Source organism: Mytilus trossulus, chromosome 1 (genome assembly GCF_036588685.1).
Source record: "Mytilus trossulus isolate FHL-02 chromosome 1, PNRI_Mtr1.1.1.hap1, whole genome shotgun sequence".
Classification (NCBI taxonomy): Eukaryota; Metazoa; Mollusca; class Bivalvia; order Mytilida; family Mytilidae; genus Mytilus; species Mytilus trossulus.
The window spans coordinates 87,763,259-87,790,767 of NC_086373.1; the positions used below are offsets into that span (position 1 = coordinate 87,763,259).

Sequence of the window (27,509 nt, forward strand, 5' to 3'; positions counted from 1 at the left end):
AAGTTGATTATATCGGAAATCACTGAAGCATGATCGTAACGGGGTCCGTCAGTTGGCACCACTTTTGAAAATTTTCTGGATTCGCCATTTCAGATTAACCAGAGATTTATAAAAGCTATAAAACAATGCATTGAATGTCTTTGGTTAAACTAACATGACTATAGCTAATGCATGTTTGATAAAAAAAAAAACAAACGCAAAAATAATAGTTTGCTTATACGTAAAGTAAATTACAACCTTAAATTAAGTGTTTAATTTGTATAAATAATTATATAAGACTTTTTGGCCTTGTAATGATATCATGCAATTTATTCAGTATTCAATTATCTCACTATACAAATCCCTAAGTATTGCAATCAATATCAAAACGTCTTATAACTGAGTCCATTTTTTTCAGACATTGTCAAAAGTAAGATTTGGTAATATGTGGTGATAAGAAACCCACAATAATGGTAGAAATTATGAAAAAGATTGTGAAGTTTAAATATGCTTGAATTAAAAAAAAAAGCTAATGTGAGTGTCCCCATCTCGGTCCCCATTTGATTAGGGACTTTCACGGGTAGATCTAACAGGATATTAAAAGAATTGAATGAATTTGTTCCGGCCAACTGAACTATCCCTCCCTAAAGCCAAAATTTGTAGTTAAACAATTGTGCAATTTCATTAACAAAATTAATAAACCAAAGTGTTCCCATTCATTTTAAAGAGCGCACCGCCAACTCTTTTCAATAGAAGGTAAATCAACTCAACACGTGCATCAAACGCATGCGCAGTGTAGTTGCTGATGCTGTTTTCAAACACACAGAAAATGAAGATTTTTTTCAGAAACAATTGTTTAGGTAAAGACAAGAGAAAATACAAGAGCACTAAGCTTTTAAATCCGGCTGCAATGATTTATAATATCTTGTTTAAGTCGATATTTTATTAATATCTCATCAACATCAACAGACATGCTTCATGTCAATGATCATGATGCAATGCCAATGATGACATTCCCCAAAAAATTTGCCGTTACAATTTTCATGAAATATTGCATCACAATGAAAAACACTTAAATGTTTCAAGTGCATTTGTTGCGATTCTGAACTGTAGGCAAATAAACAAGTTGGGGACCCCCCCCCCACACACACACATTGCCCCACTCACCACCAACAAAACGTACCCTTTATAAGGAAGGACTTTGTATCTAACAGTAACAAGGGGTTGTAATTCCTTCTGTTGTATATTAAAAAGAAAAAGTACCCTTTTTATTCAACCACAAACATTTTTTTTGTGTCCACATCTGTCAAAGACACATTTGGTTTCGAACAATAACTTCAGTTTAGCCCCTTCCCCTTCTGTCCTGATAGATGCTATTCTGTGTCAATGGCTTCCCTGGTTATTGTGACACAAATGAGAGATAATATTAAATATCTAGTTGTTTTCCCCTTTGAAACGTCTGAAATTCAACTATTTGAACCAAAATAGTAATTTTCTGAACCAAAACAGAAAAAGTTAACAAGGTTGTATCAATTCTTTATACTAAACCATGTCCATTCCAAGTGTTTTGTATATAAAACTGAATTTTATGTTTAAAAAGTGTACTAGCCTGGCTTCAATTCTTCCTATTTTTTTCAAACTTCATCTGTGTATTCATCAAAGAAAGAAAACTAGTGTGTTGCAATGTTTTTCAGCATGACTTATAACAGCGGTATTCTAATCCCTTAAAATGTGAAAAGTAAAATCACAAGAATACTGAACTCTGAGGAAAATTCAAAATGGAAAGTTCTTAATCATATGACAAAATCAAATGATAAAACGCATTAAATGAATGAACAACAACTGTCATACTCCGATTTCAAATGTAGAAAATGGTGTATTGAACCCGGTTTTATAGTGCTAATCTCTGACTTGTATGACAGTCACATCAAATTCCGTTATATTTACAACAATGCATGAACAACAATGAACGAGACAGTCATAATCGGTAAAATAGTCAAAATATGGTTACAGCAGTCACCCCTGTACAATCTTAAAACCAACAAACATTTACAAAAAAGCTCAAAAAGCATTTATCAATAATTGAAAAATTAAACACACTTTCATTGTTTTATGTGTTTGGGTCAGAAAATGTAAGCGTAACATACATGTAACTTTTTTTTTGTATGAAGAAATTAGTCGTTCGATGTACTTTTAAAACAATTATAATTTCGCATGGGGAATGGTGGTATGCAGGGTTAAAAATCAAAAGTCATGTAAGAATTAATTTCAGAAACAGACTGAGGTTTAAAACTATCCAGAAGTTCTTTAGAATTTTTAAGATTATGGTTAATACCACTATGCGAGTAAAATAAATTTGTCAATTGTTGTTCAAAGTAGTATCCAATATATATAACAGAACAATACATTGTATCTGATGACGAGAACTTTAAAAGTACAGAGTCAAGTTATAAGAACCAGTCGCATACACAAAACACACCAGCAAAAATGAAAGATAATACAAACACACTGACGGGATGTAATAGAACAGGTACTGAGCCAAGTCAAATGGATTACCATTTAAAAACAGACCAAACAGTAAAAGTAATATTAATAATTGAACAAAGAAAAATAAAAGAACAATATTAATATTATAATACATGTATAACACATACATTGTAGCAATTATGGATTTTGTGGATTGCTTTATCCACTAATTTCAAAGTTTTCAATGAAATATAACAACTGTTGTCCAGATCAAGACATGAAAAGATCTCCATATTGGTTTGACTAAATAGATACAAGCATACATGTATACTCCAAGAGAAATTCACTATGGTCTCCATGTATACATATATACAGCTTCAGACAAGAATTTACTCTGTAATCTTTAAAACTCTGAACTACCACTTTCAACCCTTCTTATTTGCAAGAAAACTAAGTTTTGATTGATGAAAATTCAATGAATGTCATCAGTTCTGATATTTGTTTTGCAATTTCTTTCAAATACGACAATTTGTAAGCACAGACCAACCAGCTTATTTCCAAAAGCAATTGTTTTATTGAAAATTTAATAAATGATGTCAGTGACATAAGACAAACTAGCAGCTAAATATGAACACCCTATTTTGTAAGGTCCGACAATCATTTTAAAACATCATATAATTATTTTCAAGAATCTTCAATTTTGTTGGTTTCAAATTCTTGATTTTTTTTCAGAAAACAAAAGGCCACTTATTTTTTGCTCAACCATGAAAATTTGTATCCATGAATAAAAGTACTTTCATAGTATATGATGTAGCAGTACAATGTACATGTTTGTGGCTGGGTTCATTTAACCTTGATCTCATTTTTATGGTTCATTGGTTCATGTCCAATTTCATGATAAGGTCGGTCTGTTTCTGAGATACTATCAGCATTATACTTGCTATTTTTGGTGTGTGGGATGATTGTATTAAGGGGTATATGTCCGTTCGGAAGAGTTAATTGACCTTGACCTCATTTACATGGATCATTCGAATTCATTCATGACCTGAAGTATATTTCAAACTTTGAAGTAAAACCTTCATAAAAAGGACTTTCAACACAACAACCTTCATCATGTTCATGCTAAGTAAAGCAGGTAAGACATTTCAGCACATGCACTCTTTGTTCTGAAATTAGAAATAAATTAATTTATAGTTGTATATTTTTAGGTACATTTTCTTAACTGTTGATTCTTTCAAAATTCTTTCAGAAACAAAGTGGTGATAGTTCATAAAGCTTGAAAATTTTGAAGGAAAAAAGGAGGAACTTAACATTAGTAAGTATGTAACTCTGTAGTTATCCTGTTGATTTAAACTTTAGCTATGTACTTCAATTGTCCCATTGGCTACTGTAGAGTATATTTGTGTTCACAGGGAGTTCTAAATTTTTTCTGAAACAATTATATCACTTGTTGATTTATTTACCTGAATAAAAGTATCTTTCAAGTCATTTCAAGTTGACATGGTAGATGAAAATACATATATTAAATTACAAAACTGCATACCATGATATATTTTTTAAATATAAATAAATTATTTTCAGTACATTCATTTTGTCATTATAAACGCTGATTTCACATTAAAAGATGATTTCTATTTAAACTTTTAATAACAATTGTACCTATGACTTATTTGAACACTCGTGAATTATTTTCAAATCATTTACAATAATAAAATTGAGAAAGGAAATGGGGAATTTGTCAAAGCGACAACAACCCGACCATAGAGCAGACAACAACCGAAGGCCACCAATGGGTCTTCAATGTAGCAAGAATTCCCGCACCTGTAGGTGTCCTTCAGCTGGCCCCTAAAAATATGTATACTAGTACAGTGATAATGGACGTCATACTAAACTCTGAATTATACACAAGAAGCTAAAATTAAAATTAATACAAGACTCAGAGGCTCCTGACTTGGGACAGGCGCAAAATTGCGGCGGGGTTAAACATGTTTATGAGATCTCAACCCTCCCTTATACCTCTAGCCAATTTAGAAAAAGTAAATGCATAACAATACGCATATTAGTATTCAGTTCAAGCATTTTCAACTTGTAAAAATACAGCAAACAATCACAATACAAATACCGCAAACAATCACACACGAATTAAAAAAAGTTCATTAGAAGTTTTAAACCAGTTAAAAAATGTTTTTTTGCCTTAATTTCTTGTGGCAAAAAGGGTACCACAGGGGGGTTTACACATCCAGTTACTGTAACATTGCCACAATCTGCCATTCAACCACTCTGACACCGCACAACAGAATTTCATGAACCTTTGTAGTTAAAAATTTCTGACACATGTACAATATGTAAATGTGCAGATCCAAAAAAAAAAAAAAAAAAAAATCAGTTGGGTTTTGTTGGAGATATGAGTCTTTGAACTTTGGTATCCGTAAAGCCTTAAAGGTGCTTACAAATTAAAGATTCTTTAATTATTAAAAGTTAAAAAGAAAAAAATGATGTTTAGTTATTGCCCTTTTGCAGGTTAAATATATGCAAGGTGGTGGAACACTTGGCTGTTCTTTAATTAACATAAATCTAGTGTGTCAGATCAAAAGACACTATAATATAGCACATCACAGTCTTCTACATATGTAAAAAAGATGTTTTCATGGAATCTAATATGGAGATAAGTTGTAAAGACACATAATTGTCTTAAATATTATATAGGTATACAATATTACACTCCATAAGAAATTGGTATACATTAGCTTAATTGGCTTTTATGGCCAAAATACAGTTGTTACAAAATTAAAAAGGGTTTTCCATCTATCCTACAAGAATAACAAGCTCATTTTGTAGTCAGATGTTAACATTTAGCATATATAGTTATAGTGTATCAGTTCAGTTTCTCTGAAATATTTTTTTTTTTATTAAAAACGTCGTAATTTCTGATTACTTGTACTATTTAGATCCCATGATCTAACTTTGTGGGAGAAAGCCGAATTTGAATAAATCATCCTCAGAGGAAAATTATAAAGAAGTAAAAAGACTGGTAAGTAACCATTGTAAATTTTGATAAACTGTATGTCAGGTACATTTTGTAAATATTTTTGTTTGACTGGATCATTTGGGCATAAGCTGAGAGAGTTCAAACTTTGCGGTCTTTATTGTATGCGACTTACAGTCTTGTTCAATGCAATTTGAAAAATGGATAGTAAAATTATTTTGCAGTTTAAATTTTGTAGTTACTTACCTGAAATGGAAAAAGTAACACATTGAAAACATTCCTGATATACAGTTATTATGGTCTTTTAAGGGATCTATAAGTACAAGTAAAAAGAAATTAATTTCTGCCCATCAGTTTTGCATGTTATTTTGCAATGTTTGCATGAAATTAAAGGCTAACTTGTGATTATTTATGTATTCAGTACTTAGATATTCTGTTATATGTATTTGATATGTTTAGATTTTAAATATTTTTTTATTCAAGTAAATTTCTTTTTTTGAACACTCAGCTTTATCTTTTTCAGTTAAAATGGCTTCTTTAGATCGAAAGAGAACAGTAGGTGGTGGATGTGCAAGAATATTCAAGCGGTCAATTAAAGAAATGGGTTCTGTGGAGAAACAGTTACACATTAGTCACAGTAAATCTGAACACCATGAAACCCTACAGTCGAACGAAATGTCCAGTGAAACATTAAGATTGACTTCTCCAAGTAAAGATGCAATGAATTTGAAACAGTCTGTCTCACAAATAGAATCAAAGACTGAAACACAGCGTGATCCTTGTAAAGAAATGACTCATGAAGGTCTTCATACTTCGTGTAAAGATCGAAAGACATCTGAAAAGCAACTTAACCTAAATAAAGACATGATAACAGAAAAACAGGATGCTCTCAAGACTCAAGATAAACAACATTGTTCCAGCACCGAAATGATGCATGACAAAGACCATAATATTAAAGAGAGAACACAAGATAAACATCTTTGTCTTAGTAGAGAAATAACACCAGATAAACAACATTTTCCTAGTAGAGAAATAACACCAGATAAACAGCATTGTCCTAGTAGAGAAATAACACCAGACAAACATTGTCCTAGTAGAAAAATAACACCAGACAAACATTGTCCTAGTAGAGAAATTACATCAGATAAACAGCATTGTCCTAGTAGAGAAATAACATCAGATAAACAGCATTGTCTTAGTAGAGAAATAACACCAGATAAACATCTTTTTCCTAGTGGAGAAATTACATCAGATAAACAGCATTGTCATAGTAGAGAAATATCATCAGATAAACAGCATTGTCATAGTAGAGAAATATCATCAGATAAACAGAATTGTCTTAGTAGAGAACTAACTCCAGATAAACATTGTCCTAGTAGAGAAATAACACCAGACAAACATTGTCCTAGTAGAGAAATTACATCAGACAAACATTGTCCTAGTAGAGAAATAACACCAGACAAACATTGTCCTAGTAGAGAAATATCACCTGATATACAGCCTTGTTCTAGTCGAGAAATAACATCAGATAAAAAGTATTGTTCCAGTGGAGAAATATTATCAGATAAACAACATTGTCTTAGAACAGAACTAACTCCAGATAAACATTGTCCTAGTAGAGAAGTAATGGAAGCTAAACATTGTCCTAGTAGAGAAATAACACCAGACAAACATTGTCCTAGTAGAGAAATAACAACAGATAAACATTGTCCTAGTAGAGAAATAACACCAGACAAACATTGTCCTAGTAGACAAATTACATCAGACAAACATTGTCCTAGTAGAGAAATATCACCTGATATACAGCCTTGTTCTAGTCGAGAAATAACATCAGATAAAAAGTATTGTTCCAGTGGAGAAATAACACCGGATAAACATCAACACCGTAGTAGAGAAATAACACCAGAAAAACTAGTTCAACAAACTTCATGTAAAGAAGTTAAACCAGAACTTTTAGCATCTGAAAACAAGAATATGCAGTCCATAAAAATTGAAATGCCAGAAGAAGCCAAAATAGCCCATGGAAGAAAATTTCAGACAACACCAATTAAGAATAGTGACTATCAATTCAAACCATATATTAATTTCCCAAAAGCAATAACGCCACCACGATTTTTAAAGTTGAAAGAAATGCAAGAACACTTTAATAAAGAAAAGTCTTCTGATCAAAATAATAATAACATGCCTTTGACCAGAAAGCATACTGATTTCAGCCGTAGAAAATCTCCAGAAGAAGACAATCAGAAATCTTCTGATCCACCAAATTCTCAATTAAATAGAACATCCAGTGATAACTTTTCTCATCAGTATAAAAACCGATATCAACAAAATAATTCTCATAGAGAATCAAATCATAACAGACCAAAGGACTATAAACAAAGAGGAGATCAAGATCGTATTCAAAGAGGAGCTTATGGTAATACTCAACATGCTCAAAGAGGAACTTTTGGTAATACTCATAGAGGAACTTATGGTAATGCTCAAAGAGGAACTTATGGTAATGCTCAAAGAGGAACTTATGGTAATACTCATAGAGGAACTTATGCTAATACTCAAAGAGGAACTTTTGGAAATACTTGCAGAGGATCTAGCAAAGAACTGCATTATCCCAAAAATAGTATACCATCCAGTAAAACAGAAAATGGTGTCATTCCAGGGGTCCATTGTAGCACAGAATCAGGTCAATCGGAAGATTGGTCAACAGATTTGTTAAATCTTTCTGATTGGAACTCCGACAATATGATGGAGGATCATAGAAATAATTCAGAAGTTGGGTCTAGTGAAAAGGACACTTGGGAAGTAGAAGATGCTAATTCTAAAGTACAGACAGATGATAGGTCTTTGAAAAATGAAAAATGGGAAGTAGAAGTTGTTAATTCTAGAGTACAAACAGCTGAAATTGAAATTCCACAGCCAGAAATTAAACTGAGATATTCTGGCCCAACTCATGAGAACTGGCATGTAGAAATGAGAAAAAGAGAAGAAGTTTTATATCATGAAAACCAAAACAAAAACTTTGAAAAGATAGTATCAGAAAAATGGATTCCAGATACATGTGAATATCCAGAGAGAGGTCCATCGTCTTATTGCAATAATGGTCAAGATCTCTTCAAAGCTGTTGAATCTGTCTCAACATTGGAAGTTACTGTTAAGAATAAGGATTCTGTAGAGCAAGATGGTGTGGAAAATAACATCAGGAACGATTCAGAGATCTGTAGTAGTGAGGAAGTGAATAAACTGAATTCAGTAGAAACTGATAGTATTGAAGGGTTAAATAATACCTGCACAGACATTGTTAATCTCTCTGTCATTGACAAATCTGACTGGGAATTCAGGAGGGAACACATTGATAGTACAGTTGATATGAATTCATTGCAAACTGAATATAACAAAAGAAATGAAATTGTTATTCAGACAGAACTTTTGGAAAATGTTAATCATAAAAATATTAAAAATGAACATGTTAAATCTATTGAAACTGAAAATATGGAAGACAATGTAAAGCATTCTTTAGATGCAGTTACTTCTGCTAGAGATAGTAGGATTACTGAATTTGATCTTGTTGACCTTAAATATGAATCGAGGACATCATCTCAGATCAATGAAATTAAACCACACTATGAAAACATAAATGAACTAACATGTACTGATCATGAACAGGAATCTAATGAAATAGAATATTCTTTGGAAATACAAAAGTATGTGGGACACTGTATAGAAGAATATTCTCAAATGACAATGACTGAAAATAAAGGAGTTGAAAAACTTGAAATCCACCATCAAACTTTGTCTGATCTTGTAGAAACAGATCATGAACAAGACCAAATCGAAAAGGAATCTGTTATTGATGAATCTTTTGAAACAGATCAAGAAAAGGGTGAAATTGATACTGACCCTTTATGTAAAACCGATGAAATAAAACAAGTTGTGAATAACATTGAAGGATGTGGAAAAGGAAAAATATGTGAAAACTCTCGGAAAGATTTAGAATTATCTAACATTAGTAGAAATAATGAAACTTCAGACCTAGGCCAAAGTTACAAAACTTTTGAAATGAGTGATATTTCTGAATGTGAGTCTGTTAAAATATTTCCCGAAGTATTTAGTGACATTAGTATTGAATCAAATAAAGAAAGTGAATGTAGCAGCCATCATGTTGGAACAGATGGGAAAGACTTGAATGTTTTGAACAAACAGGACTCACAGAGAGCTGAAAATAAACACTGTACACAAGTTCAGACTAGAGAAGAGTTTGAAAGTGACGTTTCAGCTCATGGGGACATTTATGATACTTTGATTAAACAAAAAGTGAAAGATATAAAATGTGACAACAGCTGTAAAACAGGAACACAAACAAATGATATTGATGAAGCTCTGGAACTGCTTCCTTCATACAATATGGTTAATTTACCCGCTCCGGAACAAAAGAGGTCACAAAGTATGGCGAGTAGTCCATATATGCAAATAAAGGAATTGGTTCAACACTATGAATATAAAGAAACTGAAAGAAATGTATTACTTGAGGAACAAAAACAATGGCGCTGTCGGTTGAATGTAGATGACAAAACATCTAATGTCAACAGAGTTCCAATGATAGGGAGAGGAATAGTGACCATTGCATCAGATCCTCATTCTCTGGTTAAACAGGAGGAAGATTGGGAATCCGATCTTGTTCTTGTTGATCAGTGCATAACATCTGATCAAAGCCTAACAGAGGAAGAATCTACTAGTGATGTATTCCAAGTACAAGATCACCGATCAGCCTGTGTACAGACAGAACAGCCGTTAAATGTGAGATTGACTGAACAAACAGTCAGACCCAAACTTTCTCCTGTACCAGTCAGCCATTCATATTTGACTGTTAAAAAGTGTCAAGCACAGCAGACTCCATTACCATATCATGTTCAGAAGCCAGACAATCATCAGACTCAACAGTTGTCGCCAAACTTTGTTGAACCTGAAAGTGATGGAGTTACGAAGTCGAGTTATATGAAATCTTTCATCCCAAAATTTGCAAGAGGGAGAGGTTGTTTGTCACCAGATTTTCAATGTAATTTGAATAAATTTATGAATGATGAAGACAAGAAAGTGTTATTACAGGAAAGAAGAGGCTTTAATGTTAAGAATCAGTTTGATCTGCAATCAACTGAAAAGAAGAATAGGATTAATCAGTCAAATAGGAGAGGAAATAATTCCTCAGAGGATTGGGAAAGTAGTTTGATCAATGTTGATAGCTTAAATAAGAATCAAGAAAATCTTTGTAAAGACAATTTATTTGAAAAAATATCAATAACTGATCAACACATGGATTTTGATCCGCTGAAGCAGGAAACTTGTAAGGTACCACAGACTATAATTAACCAAAACTTTATTGATGAACATTTAGGGCATTTGAATGTGGAGTGTGATTCAGCCTCTTTGTCATCTATGCCTCAATGTGAATTACTTAGTCCTAAATCACAAAGTACACTTAGTGGAGTTCCAACAATGTCTGATTATGAAAACAGTGAGTCAGGGCAGATGGATATCAATAAAAACGACATTGAAGATGAAATTGTAGATGGATGTTGTACAGAGAACATTACGCAAGATGATAGTGAAAAAGACAGTCAAGTTCAAAATGATCAGCACATCAGTACACATGATACATTAGATTTTGTTAATTTTAATGGTGATGGGTGTAATGAAATAAAAGAAGAATCACATTCAAAACAAAATTCTGATGAAAATTATCCTCATTATATGAGCTACTTCTATCCAGATTTATCATCTTGTGACTGTCATCCTTCTGTCCAACAGTACTGGGTATGGCACACGTGTATGTGTCAGATTCCACGACTTTGTGAGATTAGGACTTGCCAGGATTATTGGCTACAGTATCCTTTTGAAGGTACATATTGGAATTATACAGTCAAACATTGCTACTTTTAAAAAATTGTTATAGTTTTTGATTTGAGTGTGATACAATATTTCTCTAATTCTCAGTAGATTTATCCTTTTCATGAATTGTTAACTTAGATATTTGTCCATCCATACATCCCAAAAGTGGTTTTCTGTTTTATTCACACTTTCAAAAATCATAAAAATTATACGCAATGCTTCATTTGTGATTATTACCATCAAACGCTGATCAAGTTCAAATTAAGGTGGCATCACTTTTAATGTTGGGTTATGTCCCTTTACAAACATAAAATTTGTTGAATTTGCTGTTCCCTCACAAAGTTAAGTTTGCTTCAACCAAATGTTTATATAAAACTAAACCATAATGCTTATAACAACCAAACACAGAAAAGGAGGCGGCGTTAGCTAACTTCTTAAAAGTTTATAATTTAGAAGGCGAAAAACCTGAATGCTTCATACTTTGTATATAGATGCCTCATGTTATGAAGTTTCCATCAGTTGCATGTCCATTGTCCTTGACCTCATTTTCATGGTTCAGTGACTACTTGAAAAAAAGTGAAGATTTTTTGTCATGTTCAATTCTCTCTTTTTTTAGTAATAGGATATATTTGGTATGTGTGTACCTTGCAAGGTCCTCCTACCCCTCAGACAGTTTTCACTTGACATTGACCTTATTTCATGGATCAGTGAACAAGGTTAAGTTTTGGTGGTCAAGTCCATATCTCAGATACTATAAGCAATAGGTCTAGTATAGTCAGTGTATAAAAGGACTGCAAGGTGTACATATCCAACTGGCAGGTGCCATCTGACCTTGACCTCATTTTCATGGTTCAGTGGTTATAGTTTAGTTTTGTGTTTTGATATGTTTTTCTTATACTGTATGCAATAGGTCAAGTATGTTTGGTGTATGGAATGATTTTAAGGTATACATGTCTAGCTGGCAGGTGTCATCTGACCTTGACCTCATTTTCATGGTTCAGTGGTCAAAGTTAAGTTTTTGAGTTTTGTCTTTTTTTCTAATACTTTGTACAATAGGTCAACTATATTTGGTGTATGGAAATATTTTTAGGATTTATTTGTCAGTCGCACAGGTTTTATTTAAACTTGACCTCATTTTCACAGTTCATTGCTCAGTTTTACCTTTTTCAAGTTTTTGTGTTTTGATCTGTTTTTCTTAAACTATAAGCAATAGCCTGAATAGGTCAATTATATTTGTTGTATGGAAGAATTGTTAGCTTTACATGTCTGCCTGGCATGGTTCATCTGACCTTGACTTCATTTTCATGGTTCAGTCATTTGTCAATGTTTAGTTTTCTTGGTTAATGTTCAAGTTTATGTGACAGTTGTAATAAAGCATATATTTAGGACTATCAACATAATATCAATGATAAGTAAAGAAGGCGAGATATTTAAGTGTGTGCACTCTAGTTCAACTTTAGTGTGTGACAAAATTATATACATGCCTATTGAATTTTTTATGAGACTAGTGCAACCACCTATTGATACACATAGTCACACTCATAAATAAATATTCTCAACAGATCATGAATAAGCTTGAAAGACACATTTACAACAGCAACAGCTTTTCCCCAATTCAAATTGAAAATCCACCTGACCTCTCTCTTATTGTTATCCTTCATGTTCTTTCATTTAGATGTAACTGGAATGTCATCTTAGTGTAAATTGAATTACATGTTATATAAATTTTTCAGACATGGAAGGTATTTACCATACTGTACCGATACCTGATGTCAACAACAACAAAAAATCAAGCAAAGACCAGAAAAGTAAAGAACATCATAATTACACACATATGCATGCCCACATGAAAGGTTTGTTTAAAAGTAGATTTAAAATTTGGAATAAAAATGATAAAGACAGACTTGAAGAGTAATATATATTTTTGTCTCACTTTGCAAGACATAGACATGCTAATAATATAATCTGACATCTTCTATAAACTTTGATAGGGGGAGGGAGGGGATATATACTGTAAATCAGGTAATTTTCGTGGGGTGTAAATTGTTTCTTATTTTCACAAATATAACAAAATGCTAAAATCAGTTCTCCCAATAAAAAAGTGTTCATGCAAAGGTATTGATAAAAGTTTTAAATCTGCCAAAATATTTCGTATGCTTTATTCAACGAAAATCACGAAATTTTACACCATCAAAATAACTCCCTATACAGTATACAAGTAGAAGTCTTTCTGTCCCATATAGGACCTGTAAAATAGAAGTTTGTGTAATTTGGTATTAAAGCTTCCTGTACATGTGAGCATGTTAAACTGTGTCCTCCATTTTCAGATTCATTGGTCTACTGCTTCTTGTTTAACAATTACTTATACATACATGTACATGTATATTCTTACACATGGTCATTTATGAAATTGTTTACATTTTTTTCTGAAACTACTGATCAAAGCATTTCATAATTTAGAATCCAGCTTTATATAAGAATGCTTTACTGTTTGGTGTAGATTCACATTCATTGCTCATCATATTCTTGTTAACTTGTAGCTGAGGTATCAAATTTTGAGCAATAGTTCAGCTCAATTGCCTGTATGCAATTAAATTTTGATAAAAAAAAAATTTTCTTATTTTATTTCCAGTTATATCTATTTAGAACATTGCTGTAAGAATTTAATGATATAATGGAAGAAACAGTTTCTGTCATTTTATCTAGTTTACAACAACATTTATCCACTTTTGAAAGTCAGGCTACCAAACCAATAAATTTTGGCTAGTAATTAAGTTTCTTTTATGACAAAATATTTAATTTGAGTCTTTATTACAGTAATTACTCTTTATATCACCTTTATGACCAGAAAAGTGTTCCATGCATTAGCTAAAATTATCCAGTCAAAATTCAGGACTGGTTCCAATATCAGTTTACCATTAAGGGTGCTACCATTTGATTTTTATGGGGGAGCTAGGATGAAATTTGAAAAAAATAGGCAGGACAGGAGTTTTGAATAAAAAAAAAAGGCAGGATGAGACACTTGCAAAAAAAAAGAGTCAGGATGACAATTTATGTAAAAAAAAGTCGGGATAAAAAAAACAAAAAAAACAGGACCAGATAGAGTGAAAAATAAAAATGCAGGACAGAGATTACAACTAAAAAAAAATGCAGGACAAATTTTTTCATCCTATGAATCTTCAGAAGTGTTCGTTATTATAATGATAAAGAGAAAAGAGGAAGTTTACTAGTTGATTTAACATTGAATTAATACAATGCACTATAATTGTAGAGAGCGGAGATGAGAATACCACATTACCTCCAGGATTGGCATGTCCCCCTAGGAAAGTTATCTATCCAGTTGGCATGATACCACAAATGCCATTCAAAGGGGTTCCACCACCACCCTCCAAACAGATTTGGGATCGCATGCATAGTGCACCAATGATTTCCCACTGTAGAATGTCATATCGTGGTCCTCAGCCTAGACCTCAAGATGTACCTGTTCACATGATCCAAGGTTCACAGTCATCTAGGACTGTTATATCACCAATAGTATGTGCACAAGGATTTTATCATGGGTTAACTTCTCCAAAACACAATCAAAATACACACTCTAAGCAGAAATATAGACATAAGTCAGAAATGGATAATGGTGAACAAAATGACAGTGGAGTTGTTATAGAAGGCTCACCAGGATTTATTGGACCTATTTTGCCAGGAGAAGTGAAATTAAAACCTTCAAGAGACAAACTTTCACCTTTATCTGCCATTAAAACATTATTGGGTAAAGATAACGACACTCCTAGAAAAAGGTTAGTGGACTATTCTTATAGTGAAACAGAGGAATCTGAAGATGATCGTTCAAGGTCATCACAGGGGGAGAAAAGATTAAAAGAGGGCAAGGATGATGTTATACAAGTACATGATTCAAATTCAGAGGAAGAAAATTCATATAGACATAAGACACATTTGAGAAAAAATCATGCTCATGCAAAACATTTACCCGACAGAGAATCTTATCAGAAAACAAAAACAAGGGGTCCAATTGATGTCAGAACAGAAGTTCAGGAAGTAGAAAATACTGATGATTCAGATGATGGATCTTCAAAGTTTCAGGACTGTTCCTCAACAATTAGTAATTATCAAATACTGCAAACTGTTCTTAATCAAAAATTTCCTAAATACCACAGGACTAAAAAGGCAGTTGTAGATAATGATTTGATAGATTTAACTGATGATGGGTCAGAAGTTATTAGTGTTGTATCTCAGGAAAGTACAGAAACAGATGTAAAACCAAAGAAGCATGATCAGAAAACAACATTCTGGCAGAGCCCAGACTCATGTAATGACTCACCCATGAGTGGGTATTCTATGATGTTCCCTCCTTACACCTATCCTGGTTGGGTCAGTCAAGATATGATTGCAGCTGGCTATACACCACCCAGTCCAAACATTGGAAACAATAGTCACCTTTCAAATGAATCTAGTCGAGCAGAATTCCTATCAAGGCAACATGCCACAAGCCCGACAGACTCTGGAATATCTCAAACACCAGAAAAATATTCTCAGTCTCATAGTCATACTGAAGAAAAGGAAGAAAGTATAACAAAGCGTGGAAGTTCTTCTATGCGTGGAATGACTGCTAGAATGAGGTTCCTTAATAACAGCAAACTAATGGATAATGAGAAAACATTTAAAGATAGACTTGCTATGTATCCGAAAAAGGGACGAAATGAAACTGATTCTGACAGTCAAAGTCAGTCATCATGGACCTTTAACTGGAAAATAAGATTTATGGAGAATTGTAGGAGACACCAAGGAAACTATATAGATTCTCATTGTCATTTAGATTTCTTATTCACAAGAACAGAGTTTGGAGGAACATGGTCAAAATTTAAAGAAGTCAATAGTGATACAATGCCACCTAACTTTGAAGGATGTGTAGCTGTGTTTTGTCATCCTAGTAGTTTTAGATCTGATGGTAGGTTATAAACTTGTATTTAATTCAAAAATAGTATTTATTATACTTCCCTTAGTTTATTGACTTATGTTTGTAGTTGTTATGTGATAGACTTTTTTTAATATTTAAACAACTTGTACAATAGTAGTACAGTACAGTGTCAATTTTTTTGGCAATAGAGCAGTTGTGATTATTTTGATTTAAGTTTATGTTTCAAATTCACTATAAAATAACTATGTTCTGTGGCCTATTTGAGCAAGAATTACTTCCCTTTTGTCAGCTTTTGGAGATCCATGATGCTATGTGCATAAATACCTTCATAAATCAGCCAAACTTAGCTTGTTTTACTGACTACTAGTTTAGAATTTTAATTTCATTTAGCCTTGTATAATTCATCACTAGATGGGCTGCTACACTTCATATTAAGTTTTAATAATTATCTACAGTAACTTTTGTCAACATCATTTGCTGGTATTACAAAAATGAGATATTATTGTTCTTATGATTTTTAAGGTTAGACAAATTATCTTTAAATAGAATTTGATATTAGCCAATGCAATTATAAAAAAATATCCAGATAACAAGATCCTTTATTAGACAAAAACACATTTTTTTTCGATTTTTTTTTCAAACCCTTATAAAACTGTCATATTGTAATGTTTATATAGAAATAGTAGATGTGGTATGATTGCCAGTGAGACAACTCTCTACAAGATATTTTCACATTTAAATGTTGTTTACCCTTATGCTTTAATTTGAACTAATTACTTCCGAAATGTCAGGGTAAATGTTTTCATATCCAAGTAAAACTATTTTAAACCAGTATTCTTTATAACAGGATTATGGAATGAGATTGCCAAGGAGAAGGATGTCTGGATAACATTTGGCTGTCATCCAAAGAATGCCACAGAATTCACAGATAGAACAGAAATAAACCTTAAATTCTGTCTCATGAATCCTAAGGTTGTGGCTCTTGGTGAAATAGGGTTGGACTATTCTGGAATGTAAGTTTATAATCATATAACGTTGTACTTGCTTAATCTTAACATACATCATCATTAAGAAACAATGATATGCAGATTAAGAATTATAAGAGATGTCATTTGATATTGCCAGCTAACCAACATTGATATGTACTGGACATTTTCTCTTGCACCATATGGCTCTTCAATTACTTTTAGCTCAACTGGTCTATAAACTTTAAGTTTTGTCACACTTATTTTTAGCTCACCTGGCCTAAAAGGCCATGTGAGCTTTTCTCATCACTTGGCGTCCGTCGTTGTCTGTCGTCGTTAACAATTTTTCAAACATCTTCTCCTCTGAAACTACTGAATGGATTTGAATGAAACTTAACATGATTGTTCCTTAGTATATCCTGCACAAAATGTGCACTTTCGATTTTTGATCAGTCAAAAAACATGGCCGCCATTACTTAAAATAGAACATAGGGGTCAAATGCAGTTTTTGGCTTATATCTCAAAAACGAAAGCATTTAGAGCAAATCTGACATGGGGTAAAAATGTTCATTAGGTCAAGATCTATCAGCCCTGAAATTTTCAGATGAATCAAACAAACCATTGTTGGGTTGCTGCCACTTAATTGGTAATTTTAAGGACATTTTGCAGTTTTTGGTCATTATCTTGAATATTATTATAGATAAAGATAAACTGTAAACAGCAACAAAGATCAGCAAAGTAAGATCTACAAATAAGTTAATATGACCAAAATTGTCAATTGACCCCTTAAGGGGTTATTGTCCTTTAATGACAATTTTTCACAATGTGTTCATCATATTTGCTAACTTTAAAAAATCTTCTCCTCTGAAACTACTGAATGGATTTGGTTAAAACTTAGCATGATTGTTCCTTAGATTATCCTGCACAAAGTGTGTGCTTTGATTTTTGATCCGTCAAAAAACATGGCCGCCGTTACTTAAAATAGAACATAGGGGTCAAATGCAGTTTTTGGCTTATATCTCAAAAAACGAAAGCATTTAGAGCAAATCTGACATGGGGTAAAAATGTTCATTAGGTCAAGATCTATCAGCCCTGAAATTTTCAGATGAATCAAACAATTCATTGTTGGGTTGCTGCCACTTAATTGGTAATTTTAAGGAAATTTTGCAGTTTTTGGTCATTATCTTGAATATTATTATAGATAAAGATAAACTGTAAACAGCAAAAAAGATCAGCAAAGTAAGATCTACAAATAAGTAAATATGACCAAAATTGTCAATTGACCCCTTAAGGGGTTATTGTCCTTTAATGACAATTTTTCACAATTTGTTCTTCATATTTGCTAACTTTAAAAAATCTTCTCCTCTGAAACTACTGAATGGATTTGGTTAAAACTTAGCATGATTGTTCCTTAGATTATCCTGCACAATGTGTGTGCTTTGATTTTTGATCCATCAAAAAACATGGCCGCCATTACTTAAAATAGAACATAGGGGTCAAATGCAGTTTTTGGCTTATATCTCAAAAACGAAAGCATTAAGAGCAAATCTGACATGGAGTAAAAATGTTCATTAGGTCAATATCTATCAGCCCTGAAATTTTCAGATGAATCAAACATCCAATTGTTGGGTTGCTGCCACTTAATTGGTAATTTTAAGGAAATTTTGCAGTTTTTGGTCATTATCTTGAATATTATTATAGATAAAGATAAACTGTAAACAGCAAAAATGATCAGCAAAGTAAGATCTACAAATAAGTCAATTTGACCAAAATTGTCAATTGACCTCTTTAGGAGTTATTGCCCTTTAAAGACTTTTTTCACAATTTGTTCATCATGTTGACTTACTTTAAAAAATCTTCTCTTTTGAAACTGCTGTATCAATTCAGCCAAACTTAGGCTAAATGAGTTTCAGAGTTTCAGAGTATCTAGTATAAATTTTATATTTCATTTCCTTGTATGTCAAGAAACATAGCTTCTATGGCTAAAATAGAACATAGGAGAAATTATTTTTTTTTTGCTTTTGAAGAAAATAGGACGATTCAAAGAACATTTAAATAAATTGAAAAGCCAAAATAATCATTGATGAGAGATTAAACCAAAAAAAATTCAGGTGAGCGATTCAGGCTCTTGAGAGCCTCTTGTTTTAGTACTATATTCGAAAAGAAAAGAAAGAATTTCGAAATTTATTTTCAATACCTTTTATGAAGAAAGGAACCAATATATTAACCTCAGCCAATGGACAAGGCTCCTGAGTCCTGGCTCAATATTAGTTAGTGTCAATAAGACCTCATAAAGCTTGTCTTTTTCATATCTTGGCATTTATCATAACTTTGGATCTAAAATCAAGAGACATTCCAAAATCCTGTATTGGCAGGTTTAGAACTTGGCCAATTCAGACAATCAAATCAATGTTGGCAAAGTTATTCTGTATTGGCTAAATTGACACTTTTGTATTGTATGTAGCCAGCTATTATCATAAGTCCAAAAATAGAGTAATTAATTATTAATTGTTCATAATTGTTTCAACTTAAAACATAGTTCCTTAGTCTGCTGAAAGGTAGAAAAGTGTACACTAATCTTCAGATAATGCATTTATAATAACTTATTCAATCTAAAATATCTATTATTTAAAATGAATCTACTACAAATGTTTTGTAGCTTTGAGAAACATAAAGAGGTACAACAGATAGTGTTCAGAAAGCAGATTCAGATAGCACTTGATATGAACAAGCCATTAGTTATACACTGTAGAGATGCTGAACAAGATGCACTGGCCATATTGGAAGAGGTAAAAATAATATGTTAAATCTGTGTATTTACAACTGTTCATTCTGTAAAGTTATAATACAAAGTTTTTATCTTATTTAAAGATGGAAATATTGTAAATTATATTTTACTGGTTAAAACAAAATAAAAGTATGCAACAAAATATCTGGTGATGTATATATGTTCTTTAATTTACCATGAGGTTGTGATCACATCAAATTGAAAGTTAGAACACATGTTCATTATTTGAACTTTTAAATGAAACATGCCAGATTGAGGTTTGACCCATCTGGTACAGTGATCATGGTGATCATTGAAATTTATAAGTTTAAGCTTGGCTTGGTGTCCAATAGATACATGTTTTTGTTTGAATTTCAGATGGTACCAAAGAATTATAAGATACACTGCCATTGCTTCACTGGGAACTATGAATCAGCTAAGAAATGGATGGATATGTTTCCTAATCTATTTATAGGACTTACGCCACTAGTTACTTATAAATCAGCTACCTCCACACATGAAGTTGCCAGATTTATACCATTGGAACGGTTGTTATTGGAGACAGATGCTCCTTACTTTATTCCTAGAAAGGTATGGAAGTTTTGTATTTATTATTGCGATTTTGTTATATAAGTCTAAAATGTGATATGTAAATTTAGTAGTATTGAGATGCATCCTGTTTAATTGATCTACAAAATTTCAAAAGGCAAGTTTAAATTATTGATATTATAACCCTGTTGCATTTTTCGTAATAATTTCTGAATACAGTACGCAAATTGATTGAATTTTCTACTTGAACCAAACACTTGCCATTTCCATGCCCTTTTTGTGCAAATTTTTATATCTGACAATTAAATGCAGATTGGGCCATGTTAACTACGGTATTTCCATGTGCCAATTTAACTATTGGAAATCAATTTTATGAAAGATGCTCTTTCCATTGATTACAGTGACCTATAGTTGTTTTATTTCTGTGTTATTTGGTCTCCTGTGGAGCGTTGTCTCAATGGCGATCTTCTTTTTTATATGAAAATCACTCAAACAGTATATTATATTTGTATTAAACTGTGTATTTTTAATAAATGTATTATATATTTATAAATTGTTTATAATTTACAGTGTCCAAGAAAAGAATTTCCACATTCACATCCTGGTATGGCTATAACAGTGGCAGAAGAAGTTTCATATATAAAGAGATGTCCAATATCTGAAGTTCTTTACAGTTGTAGACAGAATACAAAACTAATGTATGGAATATGACAAATTAAATAGCTGATTTGAGTTTATGTAAGAAGATGAATACATGGTGTAACTAGAAGAACAGTTATCTATCTAGTTTCTGTGGTCAATTTGGTTGTTGTACTGTAAATAGTAAAACAAATTAGTATTTGGTCTTTAAACAAAATCACATGGAAGTATAAGGGTATGAACACTTTTTTATTTTTTTACTTGTTGTTTTATATTATTTTTGTGAACATTTGAAATTTACAATGAATTTTTCATTTCATTAAATCACAGTGTATGTTCCAGGTGTTTAAAGGTTAGAATGGCTCATGGCAAAGTATGCTTAATTGGTATTTCCAAATTTTATGATTTTTTTGTATGCATTTTGAATTAATTTTTTATTTACTTTTTCCAGCTAACTGCCCTTTTGAAATGTTATGATATTTGGTTTGTTTTTATTTTGGTCAATCCATCTGGATTCATATAAAAAAGAAATCGACAATCCTATGTAGTCAGTTGTAACTGTTTTCTAAAGTTTGGTAATTAAAATGATTTGATGGCTGCCAACAGCTTCTTTGTAAAAACTTATGAACCATTTAACCAAACCTTTCAAATTTTGATAAGTTGTAATTGATGCCAAATGAGGTCAACTTCAATATAGACATATTTCACTTTTGCTATTTATGGTCCTTGATAGATTGTTCAATGTCACTTTATAATGTTTCTGTGCCATAAATTAAGTATTGGTAAACCATTTTAATATGCTGATACTGATGCCAAAATGAAGGTCAAGTTCAATATTGACTATTCTCACTGTTCCATTCAAGAGTTATGGTCCTTTAAAGATTGAAAAAAGCCCTTGAGAAGTCAAACAAGCTTTAAAGTGACATACATTAGAATAAATAAATTTCGTTTTTACCTGTCTTTGTAAAAATCAACTATGGTACAAAAATACAGAATTTTGACAGCTCATTTCTTGTATACTTTATTGAACTAAAATTTTGAAACATCATGCTTTTCGGAATTACTGAATGTAAGATCCTTATAAACAATCTTCAACTCCCTGTTGTTAAAGAACCATGACCATTTTAACATTTTTAAGGAACATCAGTTAAAAGTGCTTATTGACACCAAAAACCTTAAATACATCTTTAACTTTCCAACATTATTTTCTCAATAATGATAGTATCTTAAATGTAGTGTTAATGTACATACATATATGGTTTTCTTGTAATTTAGTGCTCATCATATTTACAAACTATTGTGTTCACACAGATGTGTTCAGTGTTCAGTTAGAACACAAATAAATTGGTTGTTATTACAGATTGTGTTTGTTGTTTATCTGACAATTATGTTGAATTTGTTGTACTTTGATGAAACAATGCTGTTTTGATTAAAAAATATAACATTTAAGGAGTAAAACAGCCTGAAAAGTAGTAAATTTTATAAATGGCAAAATGATGACTGTTTCTCTTGTACTTGCTAAAAATACCTCAGCTTAAAAAAAAGTTAAAAAAAAAGAAAAAAAGTAGGGTTATACTGTTTTACCTCTGTCTATCTAGCCATCCATCTTTCCGTCTATCTTTCCAATGAATATTTTTCATCGCATTTTTCTCAAAAACTACATCATATGGATTTCTTTAATTTGGTTTCATGGTTTATATAAGTCAGCTTTACCATTTGATGCGTTTTCAGATTCATCACTCAACAACGTGTTGTTTACCAAACACTTGTATCATTTTACGTATGATGGCCAAGGTGAAATTTCTGCACTACAATACAAGGATTTCTCAAATTTGGTTTCAGGGTTTATATAAGTCAGCTATACTGTGATTTGTTTTCAGATTCATCACTCGACAATTTTCTGTTTAACAAAATGTTTTGGCGGGGGTATCATCAGAGAGCAGCAGCTCACTGTTTCACTTGTTTTGTCTTGCCTGCAATAAAAGTTGCCGTATCTTAGACAGGTTTTACTATCCAGCAGCTGCATTGTAGACTATTTGTTTAAAGCATTATTAGGGCCCCGACTAAAAGTCGGGTCGCCCTATAGTGATCAGTCTGTCCGTCCGTAACACTTTCGTGTCCGCTCCATATCTAGAGAACCATTATGATTTCATACTTAATACTTAACATGATTATCAACCAACACCAGAGGGTGTGTCATGTTGTATGTACAACTTTCTAGGTCAAAGGTCAAGGTCAAAAACTTTGGTTTTAGTTGACAACCCTGTGTCCTGTGGTGTAGATCGTGTCCGCTCCATATCTAGATAACCATTATGATTTCAAAGTTTATACTTGACATCCATTTTAACAACCACCAGAGGGCGTGTCATGATGTATGTACAACTTCCTAGGTCAAAGGTCAAGGTCAAAAACTTTGGTTTAGAGTTGACAACCCCGTGTCCTGTGGGATTGTGTCCGCTCCATATCTAGATAATCGTTATGATTTCAAAGTTTATACTTGACATCCATTTTAACAACCACCAGAGGGCGTGTCATGATGTATGTACAACTTCCTAGGTCAAAGGTCAAGGTCAAAAACTTTGGTTTAGAGTTGACAACCCCGTGTCCTGTGGGATTGTGTCCGCTCCATATCTAGATAATCGTTATGATTTCAAAGTTTATACTTGACATCCATTTTAACAACCACCAGAGGGCGTGTCATGATGTATGTACAACTTCCTAGGTCAAAGGTCAACGTCAAAAAAACTTAGGTTTAGAGTTGACAACCCTGTGTCCTGTGGGATTGTGTCCGCTCCATATCTAGATAACCGTTATGATTTCAAAGTTTATACTTGACATCCATTTTAACCACCACCAGAGGGCGTGTCATGATGTATGTACAACTTCCTAGGTCAAAGTTCAACGTCAAAAAAACTTTGGTTTCAGTTGACAATCCTGTGACCTGTGGTGAAGATTGTGTCCGCTCTATATCTTGAGAACCATTATGATTTCAAATATTATACTTGACATCCATTTTAACCAACACCAGAGGGTGTGTCATGATGTATGTACAACTTCCTAGGTCAAAGGTCAAGGTCAAAAACTTTGGTTTAGAGTTGACAACCCCGTGTCCACTCCATATCTAGATAACCATTATGATTTCAAAGTTTATACTTGACATCCATTTTAACCACCACCAGAGGGCGTGTCATGATGTATGTACAACTTCTTAGGTCAAAGGTCAACGTCAAAAAAACTTTGGTTTCAGTTGACAATCCTGTGTCCTGTGGTGAAGATTGTGTCCGCTCTATATCTTGAGAACCATTATGATTTCAAATATTATACTTGACATCCATTTTAACCAACACCAGAGGGTGTGTCATGATGTATGTACCACTTCCTAGGTCAAAGGTCTGTCTGTCTGTTGGTCTGTCCATCGCTAACAAATTTGATCCACACTATATTTTGAGAGGACAGCTGTTATTATTTCATACTTTATACCTGACAAACATTTTCAACTTAACATATATATAAACCAACACCAGAGAATGTGTCATAATGTATGCATCCTAGGTCTTAGGTCAGTCTGTCTGTCTGTCCATCCGTTCGTTGTTCTTAACAAATTGTGTCCGCTCTACCTCTCGAGAACCGTAAATATTTCATACTTTATACTTGGTGGGTCATAATATATTGAAGGCATAATTCTAAAAATATGTGACAAATATCAATTGGGCAGCACCTTTAAACATATTGTTCAAACATCAATCCATATATCCAGAAGTTACCTTAGAGTAGTCAACAATTAGTTCACATCATGCAGTCATATCACTATTATACTATGAATGTAAGATAAAAATATTTATCAGATTTAACTTAAAATCTTAGATTGAAATCACACATGAGACTATGTAATAACTTCAAATAATGCTTCATATCAGATTATCCATACAACTTATTTACCCCCACGTTATTGACAGCGGGGCCCACAGAGATGGCTTCCATCTCAATGATATCTAGTTATTTCAGAAGATAGAAGACCTGGGGATGATTTAGGATGGAGAGGAGAATTATTGAAGCTTCACTGGAGCACTTACAAAATTTATCTGGATCTATATATATTTTTTTCCTGAGCTAATGTGACCTGTTATTGCTAATTTTTACATCATTTGGTATATGGTGGAAAGTTTTAATAACCCTTGCTTAGTTATGCCCCTTTATAAATGTAAAAATCACAAAAAATTTAGCTCTCTAACTGAAGTTTGCCCCATCCAAACATTATGGAACCTATACACAATACTTATTCCCACAAAAAAGTCAGATCAAGTGCAAATTTGGGTTGCGTCACTTTTATTGTTTATGTCCCTTTATAATGATGAATGCAAGTGGGGGCATCATCTGTGTTCATGGGGACACATTCACTGTTTATTTCAAAAGTAATCATTCTCCCCCTTCTTATTTTTAGCTCACTTTGCCCTCTTTTCCAATCACTTGGCGTCCATCGTCGTCGTTAACTCTTACAAAAATCTTCTCCTCTGAAACTACTGGGACAAATTTAACTAAACTAAGCCACAATCATCACTAGGGTAACTTTTTTAAAAATTGTGTCTGGTGACCCAGCCAACCAACCAAGAAGAACGCCATGGCTAAAAATAGAACATGGGGGTAAAATGCAGTTTTTGGCTTATAACTCAAAAACCAAAGCATAAAAAAGAAATCTGACAGGGTAACATTGTTTATCGGGTCAAGATCTATCTTCCCTGAAATTTTCAGATGAATCGGACAATTGGTTTTTGGGTTGCTGCCCCTAAATTACTAATTTTAAGGAAATTTTGCCTTTTTTGGGTATTATCTTGAATATTATTATAGATAGAGATAAACTGTAAACAGCATTAATGTTCAGTAAAGTAAGATTCACAAATAACCCCTTAGGGAGTTATTGCCCTTTATTATATTTTTACCAATTTTTCGTATATTTTTATTATCTTTCACAAAAATCTTCTCTGAAACTACTGGGAAAGTTTAACCAAACAATCATTATTAGGGTATCTAGTTTGAAAAATGTGTGCGGTGACCCAGCCAACCAATCAAGATGGCTGCCATGGCTAAAAATAGAACACAGGTAAATATAAGGGGTTAAATTGTTAATCAAGTCAATATCTAACTGCCCTGAAATTTTCAGATGAATTGGACAACTGGTTATCCTCTATCTAAAGGGCCAAGTTTATTGTAGATAGAGAAAATTGTAAGTAGCAAGAATGTTCAGTAATGTAAGATCTACAAACATCACCATCACCAAAACACAATTTTGTCATGAATCCATCTGTGTCCTTTGTTTGATATGCACATAGACCCAGGTGAGCGACACAGGCTCTTTAGAGCCTCTAGTTATACTTGATATGTTCACATTTTCTGAAAGCCTTTCTCCCAAGATGACTAATGAGTATGATTGATAATTATTTCAGGAACCTTTTTATTTTTGGTGAATTAAGTTGGACAAATTTCCCCCAAAATGTACATGGCCCTATTGGTTTAACGTTTATTTACTTGCACCACATTCATTACAAAAAAAACTATTAAATTTAGTTAAATGGGTATACAAACCTGTTTAAATTTTTATGTTGGAAACATGTAATTAAAATTAAGTCCTCTATATTGTGAAATATTATATACTTTGATAAGTAACACTGACAGTTTTGTTATATTTGCCACATGCAGATATTTAAACAGCACTTTGAGGGTACTGTTTATATAATTCAAGATTTTTCAGAGAATTTTTAAGACTACTACTTGTAGATAAAATAAACTTACGGTATTACATAATTTGCTCATGATTTTCTATTCACTGACTACATATATCATTTGAAATCTTAACTGGTAAAGAGTGGCTAGGATATGTCATTAACTGAGGATTTACAACAAGGTTAATATTTGTCTTAAGCAGACATTAAAGGTGTAGATACGATTTAGTTTTAGTCACTACCTAATTGATTGGCATGACAAACGTGTTGAATACTAAAGTACTCTGGTATGCTCAAAACCAACCACTACATTTATAAGAAAATAAGAAGATTGTTTTTGTCTCCGGAGCTGCAGAATGCAAGACATGCCAACCCTGTGGAAACAACATTGAGAATTTACTAATAGACCCAATATTTTGAATTGAGGGTGAAAGTTATAAGTGAAAAAGATAAAAATCATTGTTAGCAGTCGTAGCTTGTATTGTCTTTTACTTAACACCTATACCGAACATTTAGAGTTAGACCAAAGTATAGTCAAGTATTTACTCTTCTTTGATCTGTCTCCGATTGTTGAGAATGTTTTGTAACTTCGAAGGGCAGATACTTTACCCAGTTCGGTGCAAAACAT

The 27,509-nt window shown here is 32.6% G+C and overlaps 1 protein-coding gene across 1 annotated transcript; it reads left to right on the forward strand.

The window, feature by feature from the left end:
• The first annotated feature begins 738 nt into the window (after nt 1–738).
• LOC134701883 (uncharacterized) lies at nt 739–22,523 on the forward strand. The gene is made up of 9 exons (XM_063563026.1): nt 739–839; nt 3,695–3,760; nt 5,955–11,321; nt 13,045–13,164; nt 14,583–16,274; nt 17,092–17,257; nt 19,869–19,998; nt 20,355–20,567; nt 21,096–22,523. Exons 3-9 carry the CDS (start codon nt 5,960–5,962, stop codon nt 21,234–21,236), a joined length of 7,824 nt encoding a protein of 2,607 aa, XP_063419096.1. The 5' UTR covers nt 739–839; nt 3,695–3,760; nt 5,955–5,959; the 3' UTR covers nt 21,237–22,523.
• The last annotated feature ends 4,986 nt before the right edge of the window (nt 22,524–27,509 follow it).